The sequence below is a fragment of the Salmo salar genome, chromosome 03 (genome assembly GCF_965601325.2).
Source record: "Salmo salar chromosome 03, fSalSal1, whole genome shotgun sequence".
Lineage (NCBI taxonomy): Eukaryota > Metazoa > Chordata > Actinopteri > Salmoniformes > Salmonidae > Salmo > Salmo salar.
Window position 1 is genome coordinate 97450273 of NC_138293.1, and position 14659 is coordinate 97464931.

At 43.5% G+C, this 14659-nt stretch overlaps 3 protein-coding genes across 4 annotated transcripts in view; 2 read left to right on the top strand and 1 right to left on the bottom strand.

The window, feature by feature from the left end:
* The window catches only part of LOC106594201 (protein rogdi homolog), a 23651-nt gene extending 17572 nt beyond the window's left edge, over positions 1-6079 (top strand). Inside the window, exons 7-11 of the mRNA XM_082972922.1 lie at positions 250-348; positions 461-574; positions 715-764; positions 1543-1669; positions 2050-6079. Coding sequence (XP_082829048.1) covers positions 250-348; positions 461-574; positions 715-764; positions 1543-1669; positions 2050-2091 — 432 coding nt within the window. The 3' untranslated portion in view covers positions 2092-6079. The remainder of the gene's footprint in view (positions 1-249; positions 349-460; positions 575-714; positions 765-1542; positions 1670-2049) is intronic.
* Positions 5851-10624, bottom strand: smim22 (small integral membrane protein 22). Its single transcript, XM_082972923.1, has 4 exons — positions 10377-10624; positions 9475-9647; positions 9333-9400; positions 5851-6623 (listed from the first exon to the last, which is right to left on the bottom strand). The coding sequence occupies exons 2-4, from the start codon at positions 9602-9604 to the stop codon at positions 6576-6578; spliced, it is 246 nt and encodes an 81-aa protein (XP_082829049.1). The 5' UTR covers positions 9605-9647; positions 10377-10624; the 3' UTR covers positions 5851-6575.
* A 296-nt stretch (positions 10625-10920) lies between these two features.
* The window catches only part of LOC106601947 (conserved oligomeric Golgi complex subunit 1), a 34900-nt gene continuing 31161 nt past the window's right edge, over positions 10921-14659 (top strand). For both annotated transcript variants that reach the window (XM_045715832.2, XM_045715831.2), the window contains exons 1-4: positions 10921-11297; positions 12008-12118; positions 12435-12568; positions 13910-14091. In XM_045715832.2, the coding sequence (XP_045571788.2) occupies positions 10989-11297; positions 12008-12118; positions 12435-12568; positions 13910-14091 (736 nt within the window). In that variant the 5' untranslated portion in view covers positions 10921-10988. The remainder of the gene's footprint in view (positions 11298-12007; positions 12119-12434; positions 12569-13909; positions 14092-14659) is intronic.

Below are 14659 nucleotides of genomic sequence, written 5' to 3' on the forward strand. Positions count from 1 at the left end.
GACTACACCTCCTTAGACTACACCTCCTTAGACTACACCTCCTTAGACTACACCTCCTTAGACTACACCTCCTTAGACTACACCTCCTTAGACTACAACTTTGCTCCACCATGTACCTGTTCATTACCTAGAACAACTTTTCCATCCCAGAGTGCATCTCTTCACCAGATAATTTCCTCTGTATCTCCGGTTGTGTTGTTCCTAGTTGATCACTGTAGTTGATGCTGACTGATGATGTCGTTGTTGTAGCTGATGGACGCGGTGATGCTCCAGCTGACCAGGGCTCGTAACCGCCTCACCACTCCAGCTGCCATGACCCTGCCGGAGCTGGCCACCAGCGGCCTCATGGTGAGTCTGCCATAGGTCATAGGTTATAGGTCATAGCAGAGAAACCGGTCTCGCCGTCTACTGTGTGCAATTTACATCACAATCTCTTTCTTTCTTCCCCCCCTTTCTCCAGAAAATGTTCACTCCTCCAATGCCAGGTGATGTGATGGTGAACTTCTATATCAACCTGAGTAAGCTGTGTCTGACTGTCTACCAGCTGCACGCAATGCAGCCCAACACCACCAAGGTACACACTCACACTCTCCTGCAGATACAGTCTGCGGATCAAATCCAGCCCTGAGACAACAAGATCACAGCTGTTAGTTCTGTAATCACATGTGGTATTGTGCAGATGCATCAGTTTGTCTACCTCTGGTGTTTCAACAGAACTTCAGGCCTTCTGGAAGCTCTGTGTTACACAACCCTGGAGCCATGTTGTAAGTTCTGTTTGATAACGGTTCACATCGTGTCAGTCACTAACACTTTAGATGGGCTGTCTGTGGTCAGTACACACAGGATCTTTTCATGTCCATTCATATCTTATTGATGTGAAGATATTAGTGTGTCTCTAACAATACTAACTACCGTTTTAAAAATGTATTTCTGTCACTAGTCAGCAGCATAATAAATGATGCTTGTTGGGTCTACCACGGGTCCTCTCATTTCTGAATACTTTCACACACACAGTTCCCAACTGTTTTAACACATACAGTGCCATTTCCAATACACCCAACTGTTTTAACACATACAGTGCAATTTCCAATACACCCAACTGTTTTAACACATACAGTGCCATTTCCAATACACCCAACTGTTTTAACACATACAGTGCCATTTCCAATACACCCAACTGTTTTAACACATACAGTGCCATTTCCAATACACCCAACTGTTTTAACACATACAGTGCCATTTCCAATACACCCAACTGTTTTAACACATACAGTGCCATTTCCAATACACCCAACTGTTTTAACACATACAGTGCCATTTCCAATACACCCAACTGTTTTAACACATACAGTGCCATTTCCAATACACCCAACTGTTTTAACACATACAGTGCCATTTCCAATACACCCAACTGTTTTAACACATACAGTGCCATTTCCAATACACCCAACTGTTTTAACACATACAGTGCCATTTCCAATACACCCAACTGTTTTATTTTGCTGTTTTATTGTTGAACTCTTTCCCTGCTGTCTCCCCCAGTGAGCTGAACAATGCTAAGTTTGAGGTGAGCCAGGTTCACAAGGTGGAGTGTGTTGTCCCCTGGCTCAACAACACCCTGGTCTTCTTCACCATCTCCCTGCAGCTCTGTCAGCAGCTCAAGGACAAGGTGGGTGACGTGTGTGGCAGCAGGACACTTTTTCAACACTCCATTGGTCCACAGAACACACTGAAGTGAATGAGTAGCTGTGATATTGGCATAGATTGAGGCTGGGTCCGTTGGTATGAAGTAGATGATTCACCTTGTTCAAGTGTGTCTGTAACTAAAGAAATGTCAGACTCGGAAAAGAGAAGACAGGGAGAGCTGTTTTGCTTCTGTGAAAAGTTCTAAATGGTATGAAAAGGTGCTTATTGGAAACAAGAGTCTAAATCGACTGAGAAGCAGAGAAGATGTGGCCAAGCCACTTGTTTTGTGATCTATATTATAAAGTCTTTATTATATTGGCTTACCATGACACATTAACTGGATTTTTCTCCTCCTCCTTCTAGATTTCCGTCTTCTCTAGTTTCTGGAACTACCGACCATTCTAACCTCCTGCAGCTAGCTGACCGTCAGAATGCCTAGGTGTTCTAACCTCCTGCAGCTAGCTGACCGTCAGAATGCCTAGGTGTTCTAACCTCCTGCAGCTAGCTGACCGTCAGAATGCCTAGGTGTTCTAACCTCCTGCAGCTAGCTGACCGTCAGAATGCCTAGGTGTTCTAACCTCCTGCAGCTAGCTGACCGTCAGAATGCCTAGGTGTTCTAACCTCCTGCAGCTAGCTGACCGTCAGAATGCCTAGGTGTTCTAACCTCCTGCAGCTAGCTGACCGTCAGAATGCCTAGGTGTTCTAACCTCCTGCAGCTAGCTGACCGTCAGAATGCCTAGGTGTTCTAACCTCCTGCAGCTAGCTGACCGTCAGAATGCCTAGGTGTTCTAACCTCCTGCAGCTAGCTGACCGTCAGAATGCCTAGGTGTTCTAACCTCCTGCAGCTAGCTGACCGTCAGAATGCCTAGGTGTTCTAACCTCCTGCAGCTAGCTGACCGTCAGAATGCCTAGGTGTTCTAACCTCCTGCAGCTAGCTGACCGTCAGAATGCCTAGGTGTTCTAACCTCCTGCAGCTAGCTGACCGTCAGAATGCCTAGGTGTTCTAACCTCCTGCAGCTAGCTGACCGTCAGAATGCCTAGGTGTTCTAACCTCCTGCAGCTAGCTGACCGTCAGAATGCCTAGGTGTTCTAACCTCCTGCAGCTAGCTGACCGTCAGAATGCCTAGGTGTTCTAACCTCCTGCAGCTAGCTGACCGTCAGAATGCCTAGGTGTTCTAACCTCCTGCAGCTAGCTGACCGTCAGAATGCCTAGGTGTTCTAACCTCCTGCAGCTAGCTGACCGTCAGAATGCCTAGGTGTTCTAACCTCCTGCAGCTAGCTGACCGTCAGAATGCCTAGGTGTTCTAACCTCCTGCAGCTAGCTGACCGTCAGAATGCCTAGGTGTTCTAACCTCCTGCAGCTAGCTGACCGTCAGAATGCCTAGGTGTTCTAACCTCCTGCAGCTAGCTGACCGTCAGAATGCCTAGGTGTTCTAACCTCCTGCCGCTAGCTGACCGTCAGAATGCCTAGGTGTTCTAACCTCCTGCAGCTAGCTGACCGTCAGAATGCCTAGGTGTTCTAACCTCCTGCAGCTAGCTGACCGTCAGAATGCCTAGGTGTTCTGTCCAAATCCTTCACACCAACCAACCCAGATAAAAGGGATGTCTTGAAAATATTGTCTGATTTGAAGTGGGTTTTGTTTGTATAATTTACAGGAGAACAGCCGGATCAAAGTCCATATACATTACCAGTGTTTAGTATTCCAGGGTTTAGGGCCCATCTGTGTGTTACAGCTGCTTTAATTCAGTCCCAAATCAACCCCTAGACCCTACCCTCTAGACTACACTCCCTACTTGTGAAGAAAGTATAGGACTAAGCAATATGGTGGAGCTACTACCATATTGGTATATCTATCCAATACATTCAGTGTTACCCCTAGTTGGGGGTCGTTAGCACAATGACTGGAAGTCTATGGGAATGAATATAGGGGAAACACTGCATGACGGGAAGTCTATGGGAATGAATATAGGGGAAACACTGCATGACTGGAAGTCTATGGGAATGAATATAGGGGAAACACTGCATGACGGGAAGTCTATGGGAATGAATATAGGGGAAACACTGCATGACGGGAAGTCTATGGATATGAATATAGGGGAAACACTGCATGACGGGAAGTCTATGGATATGAATATAGGGGAAACACTGCATGACTGGAAGTCTATGGATATGAATATAGGGGAAACACTGCATTCTGATCTAGACAAGTAGGGACTAGGGGTTGATTTAGGATTGGGTGCATGTATCTCTGTGCGTCATCTGTTGTATTTTGTTGTATAGTACTAACTAACTTGGTTGGACCTCCCTGTTGTATAGTACTGACTTGGACCTCCCTGTTGTATAGTACTAACTGACTTGGACCTCCCTGTTGTATAGTACTAACTGACTTGGACCTCCCTGTTGTATAGTACTAACTGACTTGGACCTCCCTGTTGTATAGTACTAACTGACTTGGACCTCCCTGTTGTATAGTACTAACTGACTTGGACCTCCCTGTTGTATAGTACTAACTGACTTGGACCTCCCTGTTGTATAGTACTAACTGACTTGGACCTCCCTGTTGTATAGTACTAACTTGGTTGGACCTCCCTGTTGTATAGTACTGACTTGAACCTCCCTGTTGTATAGTACTGACTTGGACCTCCCTGTTGTATAGTACTAACTGACTTGGACCTCCCTGTTGTATAGTACTAACTGACTTGGACCTCCCTGTTGTATAGTACTAACTGACTTGGACCTCCCTGTTGTATAGTACGTACTGACTTGGACCTCCCTGTTGTATAGTACGTACTGACTTGGACCTCCCTGTTGTATAGTACTAACTGACTTGGACCTCCCTGTTGTATAGTACTAACTGACTTGGACCTCCCTGTTGAATAGTACTGACTGACTTGGACCTCCCTGTTGTATAGTACTGACTGACTTGGACCTCCCTGTTGTATAGTACTGACTGACTTGGACCTCCCTGTTGTATAGTACTAACTGACTTGGACCTCCCTGTTGTATAGTACTAACTGACTTGGACCTCCCTGTTGTATAGTACTAACTGACTTGGACCTCCCTGTTGTATAGTACTAACTGACTTGGACCTCCCTGTTGTATAGTACTAACTGACTTGGACCTCCCTGTTGTATAGTACTAACTGACTTGGACCTCCCTGTTGTATAGTACTAACTGACTTGGACCTCCCTGTTGTATAGTACTAACTGACTTGGACCTCCCTGTTGGATAGTACTAACTTGGTTGGACCTCCCTGTTGTATAGTACTGACTTGGACCTCCCTGTTGTATAGTACTAACTGACTTGGACCTCCCTGTTGTATAGTACTGACTGACTTGGACCTCCCTGTTGTATAGTACTGACTGACTTGGACCTCCCTGTTGGATAGTACTAACTTGGTTGGACCTCCCTGTTGGATAGTACTGACTTGGACCTCCCTGTTGTATAGTACTAACTGACTTGGACCTCCCTGTTGTATAGTACTAACTTGAACCTCCCTGTTGTATAGTACTAACTTGGACCTCGTTATGAATCAGCTTGTGTTGTTGTTTTAGTCTGAAACACTTCTCTTGTTACGGAATACTAACGTTCCTCCTCTCCACATAGTTATACCCTTTTCACACTATAATAGCGACCAAAAATGTGCTGTAGTAGCTCAGATATGTTTTATTTGATGGTTTATTTGGGTAGGGACCGATACAAACACGGTTCCAGCATCTATGGTTAATGAGTAACCAGATCAGCTTGGTTTGCTCAGCAGTGTGAAAAGGTATTGGAAACATTTGTCAAGCAGATTGTCATACTGTGGTAAATAATACTGTTATTTTGTGTAGACTACGCTACTCATCAGAAGTATATGTTTGTGACATGAAACAGTGTTACCGTGACTCTTCATGGTGATATTAACTTGTAGGTTTCTGACTCTATATTCCTTGGCATGATGCTTTATGTCACGTATAAAGGAAAACGGACATTCCCAGCTTTGAAGGGTAAACCTTCATGCCTCCTCAACGATAAGCTATTATTCGTCATTGTATCAGTTAATTTCAATGTATGTGTTGTTAGCTAATGTTTTTATTTATTCAATTGTTTGTTTGCACTTATGTTACTTTGCCTTGATGATTCCCTGTGAAGTGAATATCCATTCCAATGCTGAACAAAAATTATTATTACTGCAAGTGTTTTCATTTATTTTGACATGTATACATGTATATGTTGTGGACCATATGATCTATTATCTGTGCAGTAAAGAGATGTTATACAGGAGTGTTCGCTCAGTCAATCAGGACAGATTCAATACAAAATATTATTGAATCATACAATGTACATGTTTCAACATTCAATTATATTGTTAATATAATTAACTACATTAAAGTCATTGAATCAATACTACTACAATATCTATCATTCCTCATTACATACACTTAAGAAGTTATGTTTAAAGTACACAAACGAAGTAGAAAAGTTTGACTTTGTGAACTGGTGTTGATTCCACTACATAAAGGGTGGTGCCTAGTTGTTAGTGAAAGCCCTTTCATCTTCTGGTTGTGACACTCAGTGACTGTTTTCACCTAGCTCTCCTTTCTGGCGTCCTAGCAACAACCGCTAGCCGTGCAGGGAACAAGTAAACTGATTCATATGACCTCCAATGACTTTCCACCATTAGACGGCAGCTAAAACGGGTTACCACAGGGAGTGCAACATTTTCCACCAGTCAGAGTAAATAGAACCAGAATGAAAACAAGTTATACAACTCTTGGTTTGGCACACAGATAAAGGTGAAATATAAAGTGCATCTAAAAATATGAATAAGATTAATTATAGAAAGGACTAATCAATTTTCTAAGTGTCGTCATTGTGGAATCTTCCATTCTGTTCCAAGTTTCTTTCAGGTCTCCATTCCAAAGTTTTCATGACCCACTTTGTGTCTTCTAGGCTGTTGGGAAACACAGAGAGAGAGAGGAGGGAAAATCATGTATCTTTCAAGACATCTTTATTCAGAGGAAAAACAGTGAACACCTGTCTGACACAGACGGCACACAGACTCCTTGATACAGCCATGCTAAATCTGGTCTAAAACAGACCCTCTATTGTAGGATGTGAATGACTCAAACTGATGGGTCTTCACCACAGACTCCTTGATACAGCCATGCTAAATCTGGTCTAAAACAGACCCTCTATTGTAGGATGTGAATGACTCAAACTGATGGGTCTTCACCACAGACTCCTTGATACAGCCATGCTAAATCTGGTCTAAAACAGACCCTCTATTGTAGGATGTGAATGACTCAAACTGATGGGTCTTCACCACAGACTCCTTGATACAGCCATGCTAAATCTGGTCTAAAACAGACCCTCTATTGTAGGATGTGAATGACTCAAACTGATGGGTCTTCACCACAGACTCCTTGATACAGCCATGCTAAATCTGGTCTAAAACAGACCCTCTATTGTAGGATGTGAATGACTCAAACTGATGGGTCTTCACCACAGACTCCTTGATACAGCCATGCTAAATCTGGTCTAAAACAGACCCTCTATTGTAGGATGTGAATGACTCAAACTGATGGGTCTTCACCACAGACTCCTTGATACAGCCATGCTAAATCTGGTCTAAAACAGACCCTCTATTGTAGGATGTGAATGACTCAAACTGATGGGTCTTCACCACAGACTCCTTGATACAGCCATGCTAAATCTGTGGTCACAAAAACAAACCCTTTATTGTAGGATGTGATCATGTGACTGACTCAAACTGATGGGTCTTCACCATGATACAAGACAGGATAGCGTCTGAATGACCATGATACAAGACAGGATAGCGTCTGAATGACCCTGATACAAGACAGGATAGAGTCTGAATGACCATGATACAAGACAGGATAGAGTCAATGACCATGACACATGACAGGATAGAGTCTGAATGACCATGACAGGATAGAGTCTGAATGACCATGACACATGACAGGATAGAGTCTGAATGACCATGATACAAGACAGGATAGAGTCTGAATGACCATGATACAAGACAGGATAGAGTCTGAATGACCATGATACAAGACAGGATAGAGTCTGAATGACCATGATACAAGACAGGATAGCGTCTGAATGACCATGATACAAGACAGGATAGAGTCTGAATGACCATGATACAAGACAGGATAGAGTCTGAATGACCATGATACAAGACAGGATAGAGTCTGAATGACCATGACACATGACAGGATAGAGTCTGAATGACCATGACACATGACAGGATAGAGTCTGAATGACCATGACACATGACAGGATAGAGTCTGAATGACCATGATACAAGACAGGATAGAGTCTGAATGACCATGATACAAGACAGGATAGAGTCTGAATGACCATGATACAAGACAGGATAGCGTCTGAATGACCATGATACAAGACAGGATAGCGTCTGAATGACCATGATACAAGACAGGATAGAGTCTGAATGACACGGCTTCATTTTGAATTGATTTGAAATATACAACAAATAAATACAACTCCCTCATTAACACTATGGGTGGCTGACATATCAGAAATGTGGGCCTGTGTGCTATCATGCCAACTCACACCAAACATGGTTGACAAGAGCACCAGATCTGAGACCAGGCTATAGATACCAACAGATCTGAGACCAGGCTATAGATACCAACAGATCTGAGACCAGGCTATAGATACCAACAGATCTGAGACCAGGCTATAGATACCAACAGATCTGGGACCGGGCTATAGATACCAACAGATCTGAGACCGGGCTATAGATACCAACAGATCTGAGACCAGGCTATAGATACCAACAGATCTGAGACTAGGCTATAGATACCAACAGATCTGGGACCAGGCTATAGATACCAACAGATCTGGGACCGGGCTATAGATACCAACAGATCTGGGACCGGGCTATAGATACCAACAGATCTGGGACCGGGCTATACATACCAACAGATATGGGACCAGGCTATAGATACCAACAGATCTGAGACCGGGCTATAGATACCAACAGATCTGGGACCGGGCTATAGATACCAACAGATCTGGGACCAGGCTATAGATACCAACAGATCTGGGACCAGGCTATAGATACCAACAGATCTGGGACCGGGCTATAGATACCAACAGATCTGGGACCAGGCTATAGATACCAACAAATCTGGGACCAGGCTATAGATACCAACAGATCTGAGACCAGGCTATAGATACCAACAGAACTGGGACCAGGCTATAGATACCAACAGATCTGGGACCAGGCTATAGATACCAACAGATCTGGGACCAGGCTATAGATACCAACAGATCTGGGACCAGGCTATAGATACCAACAGATCTGGGACCAGGCTATAGATACCAACAGAACTGGGACCAGGCTATAGATACCAACAGATCTGGGACCAGGCTATAGATACCAACAGATCTGGGACCAGGCTATAGATACCAACAGATCTGGGACCAGGCTATAGATACCAACAGATCTGGGACCAGGCTATAGATACCAACAGATCTGGGACCAGGCTATAGATACCAACAGATCTGGGACCAGGCTATAGATACCAACAGATCTGGGACCAGGCTATACACACCACACATTTCTCACAGAAACAGGCCATTACATTTTATTGATTGATTGCTACATTACCTGTTCATCACAGCAGCAGCAGCAGCAGCAGCGGATCAGAACCAGGACAACAAGCAGCAGAACCATGCCTGAAAGGATCAAGATGGACAGTCAATTGTGTGTGGGTGTGTGTGTGTGTGTGTGCGCGTGTGGGTGTTCCTACCGATGAAGATGAAGAAGACAGCGAAGGAGGCGATGTCCCAGTCAGACTGGAACAGCTGTTTAGACTGCAGTCTGGACACCACGTCTGTAAACTGATCCTTAAACTCTTCCTGTAGGTTCCTCTGGTCCATGGCTGTAGCTGGGCTAGAATTAGTCTCTGTAAGGGTTAACACACTGGAGAAGAACAATATAGGGTTTATTATGATTATAAAATACAGGACACACTGGGAGAAGAGACATGGTTCTAATATAGACTACAAGGTTTCTCTGGTCCATAACTGGAGCAGTCAGGGTTAATACAGGACACACTGGGAGAAGAGACATGGTTCTAATATAGACTACAAGGTTTCTCTGGTCCATAACTGGAGCAGTCAGGGTTAATACAGGACACACTGGGAGAAGAGACTGTGGTAATTCTCTATAGACAATTACAATGCACCTGAATGGCTGACTATGTCGGTCTATAAATTAGGCCTAAAATATACAAACCAATGTTATTTCATTGTAAGGGAGATCATGCTGCATTTTAAAATGTACCTCATAAAATGGATCAGAGTTCAGCGTACCTGCTCTGACCTAGACACAGTACTTTTCTCCTGATCACTTTTACATAGACTACTATGATGAGATATAGACCAACTAGCCAAATACAGACTCTATTTTACATCTAAAAATGACTATATTTGCTTTTAACTTCTTTAACACAAGACCAAAATCATTATCGTTATGTCTGACTGACTGTAACATCTTGATGAATTACAGCCTCAGACTTTCACTTTTAAAGAATATTCCAAGATTACATATATATATATAATTTAACTTGAACACAAACAAATACAATAAACTCATATTTTCGGTAGTAATCAAACAAGTTTTTATATGTTTTTCCGAAGTTCATTGTACCTGTAACTCGAACAAGCTCCTGTTTTTTTTTCTCTCTTCTTCCGGGTACCTGTCCGACTGACGCACCTGTCGCTGTGTGAGTCACTGTACACTGATTTGCATGGGGCAAGGGTAGGTCGTTTGAATTCTGCTTGATTTCCTCCAAGTAGGTCTAAAGGTGTATTGTGATCATGGACTTACCGAATGTGAGAGATATTGCCAGTCATTTCCACCATTGCTCTTGGCCATGTCTTTTCAAAGGAAACTTTTATGATGTGACTGGAGGAAATAAAGTCAGAACAATTCATATGTGTGACGCATGTATATAAAACTAGGATTTGTCATAGCTACATTTCTGTTTTCATTGTAGTAAATTATAAATGTATTTTTTCTATAGTAAACCAGCTGATTTACATAATTCAAGGAATAGCAATATTTTGTCAGGTTGAGTTGCGGTCATATGATGTATTGTAGTAACATATTAGTTCCATATGAGGCGCTGTTACTTTCCCGGCTCCTCATTTTCTGTTTTTCACCTCTGATTCATTGTTTACGTGGAAGTGAGTTTCGCTTCGTCTTCCGGGTTGTAGATCCTTCAGGTTGGCACTTCGCTTACTGTGAAGCTCAGCTGCGATGGCCGTGGTTCCTGCTCAATCTCTCCGGGTTTCGGATATCCGAGACCCGACGGTTCTGTTCGAGCGGTACAACACCGAGGAGATACGCGGCATCGAGCGGAAAGTCCGCGGAGAGATCGAGCACAAGAAGGAGGAACTTCGTCAGATGGTGGGCGAGCGGTACCGCGATTTGATCGACGCCGCCGACACCATCGGAGAGATGCGTCAGTGTTCGGAGAGCGTAGTTACGTCCATCCAGGACATGCACAGCTATTGCCACAAGCTGAAACAGGGGAAAAGCGTTCCCCAAAGCAACAGAAAAGAAGAGGTTTGTGGCTCCATTGTGAAGCTAACGAGCTAACGTTACTTGGTGGTGGTGATGGCTAACTAGCTCTGTTGATTTAGATAGCAAACTGTTCTGCAGAATACCATTTATGATGTTTGATTAGACTCCGACAGGTTCCACCCATTGTGAGATGAATGGTATATGTCAATGATGGGTATATCTGTGTGGGTTTCAATATCTACACCCTATATCTCTGTGTGATTGTCTCTCTGCCTGTCCCTTTTCTTATGTATGTAATGTAGCCTGTCTTAGACCAGCTCTCCCATCAAGTCCCAGGAGAAGTTCTACACCACGGTCTATCCCTGTGATACTCTCTGTCTGTATGTGTTTAGAAACTCTCTCTCTCTCTCTCTCTCTCTCTCTCTCTCTCTCTCTCTCTCTCTCTCTCGCCACACCAGGTCCAGAGGCAGTCCCACACCACGGTCTATCCCTGTGATACTCTCTGTCTGTATGTGTTTAGAAACTCTCTCTCTCTCTCTCTCTCTCTCTCTCGCCACACCAGGTCCAGAGGCAGTCCCACACCACGGTCTATCCCTGTGATACTCTCTGTCTGTATGTGTTTAGAAACTCTCTCTCTCTCTCTCTCTCTCGCGCCACACCAGGTCCAGAGGCAGTCCCACACCATGGTGTATCCCTGTGATACTCTCTGTCTGTATGTGTTTATAATCTCTCTCTCTCTCTCTCCACACCAGGTCCAGAGGCAGTCCCAGGAGAAGTTCTACACCATGGCTTCTCAGATCAAGCTGCTGCTGGAGATCCCAGAGAGGATCTGGAGTTCCATGGAGGCCTCTCAGTACCTGCAGGCAAAGACACTTATTACTAAGACAGTGGACTGTTAGCATTTCCCATAGGAAGACATGGCATACTTAGCCGTCGTCTGCTGGGCATGGCCAATGATCAATGATGTATGTAAACCCACATCATAGAGCATGGCTAATGCTAACGAGCTAACTCTTGGTTTAATGCACACTCCTGACCAGCCAACCAATATTTAATTTCAGAATTGGTTAAAATTAGGTTAGGGTCAGTGTTATAGTTTGGGTAGTCGGGCTGTCAATGGGATGCTAGTCAGAAAAGCCCTTATAGCCTCTCCCTGGTTTACCACCCTCTTTGCTGCAGGCCACCCAGCTCTACCTGCTCTGCTGCCACCTGCACAGACAGCTCCACCTGGAGGCTGGAGGACCACAGTACAGCCCCGTCCTCGCTCGCTTCCCCATCCTGGTCAGGCAGGTGGCTGCTGCTGGACACTTCAGGTGAATGTCTTCGTGATGTAATTTTGGATGAGGGAGCCGATTATCAAATCTGGATTTTCTTTGAAATTGAAGAGCCTACCGAGCAGGGCTAGGAGCACCACAATCAATTTAGGAGCACCACAATCAATTTAGGAGCAACACAATCAATTTAGGTGCACCAGAAAATATGTTTTAAATTGATTCAGATACAGCCTATATTGGTCCTATATGGATTCTATGTATTCCTGAAGCCCATGTTGAGTCCTAGACACTAATATGTAACACTGTAAAGACAGTTTATTATCATATTATAAAATGTTGATACGAATACCTGTCATTAAAATTAGTCATTTTTTGAATATTAGGTTTCTACATTGTGTAAAAGCACTATTTTCCTATTGAGATGCATTACATTGAAAATGGTCCACTGTCTCTTTAAAAACGTCAGGTTTGTGATGATGACAAGCAAGAGATCTGTCATTCATTCATTGCTGCTTTGATCATTGATCTCCTGAAGAAGCTGTCCCTCTCTTTCTGTGCCCCAAATGTTTGGAGACAATGGTAAAGTTACCAGGTTGTTAACTAGCTGGCCAATGAGGTAACATGACTGAACAAAGTGTAAACAAATGGTTAATGATGCGCCAGTCGTTTTAGATCAGCCCACGACATGGTTTATGAATGTAAAATGGCATCCTCTATAGGAAGATAAAAATATTGCCCTGGTAATATGGTCAGATCTTTTGACCTGGTTGGGCTAGAACCAATATGTTTTCACTGTAGTAATGGGTCAGATCTTTTGACCTGGTTGGGTTAGAACCAATATGTTTTCACTGTAGTAATGGGTCAGATCTTTTGACCTGGTTGGGTTAGAACCAAGATGTTTTCTCTGTAGTAATGGGTCAGATCTTTTGACCTGGTTGGGTTAGAACCAAGATGTTTTCACTGTAGTAATGGGTCAGATCTTTTGACCTGGTTGGGCTAGAACCAAGATGTTTTCACTGTAGTAATGGGTCAGATTTTTTGACCTGGTTGGGTTAGAACCAAGATGTTTTCTCTGTAGTAATGGGTCAGATCTTTTGACCTGGTTGGGTTAGAACCAAGATGTTTTCACTGTAGTAATGGGTCAGATCTTTTGACCTGGTTGGGCTAGAACCAATATGTTTTCACTGTAGTAATGGTGCCACCATGACCCTAATGAATCTTCACTTTCTTCTCCAGGGAACTCTGAAACACTGAAGCCTTTTTCATTACAACAGTTATTATCTGGGAAATTATTTTCCTAGTTGCACAGTGCTCCCAAAATCCTGCTGAGCTAAAACAAAAAAATAATGCATGTCTCTCTCTCTTCTACCCCCCTCCCAGGTCCACCATTTTGCTGGACAGTAAGTCAGTCCTGCGTGGTCGGGCGGTGTCCGACCAAGCCATCGCTGAGGCCCTAGTGTCCACCATGCTCCTAGAGGACAGCTCTCCACGTCAGGCTCTGGCTGACTTCCTCCTGGCTAGGAAGGCCTCTATTCAACAGCTGCTCAACCAGCCACAACATGGTACTAGTATATACCACTGTATCACAATACAATACCACACATACATCCTACACAATACAACGCAATACACAACATCCTACACTATACAACACAATACACAACATCCTACACAATACAACACAATACACAACATCCTACACTATACAACACAATACACAACATCCTACACTATACAACACAATACACAACATCCTACACTATACAACACAATACACAACATCCTACACTATACAACACAATACACAACATCCAACACAATACAACACAATACACAACATCCTACACTATACAACACAATACACAACATCCTACATTATACAACGCAATACACAACATCCTACACAATACACAACATCCAACACAATACACAACATCGTACACAATACAACACAATACACAACATCCTACACAATACAACGCAAATCACAACATCCTACACAATACACAACATCCAACACAATACACAACATCGTACACAATACAACACAATACACAACATCCTACACAATACAACGCAATACACAACATCCTACACAATACACAACATCCAACACAATACACAACATCC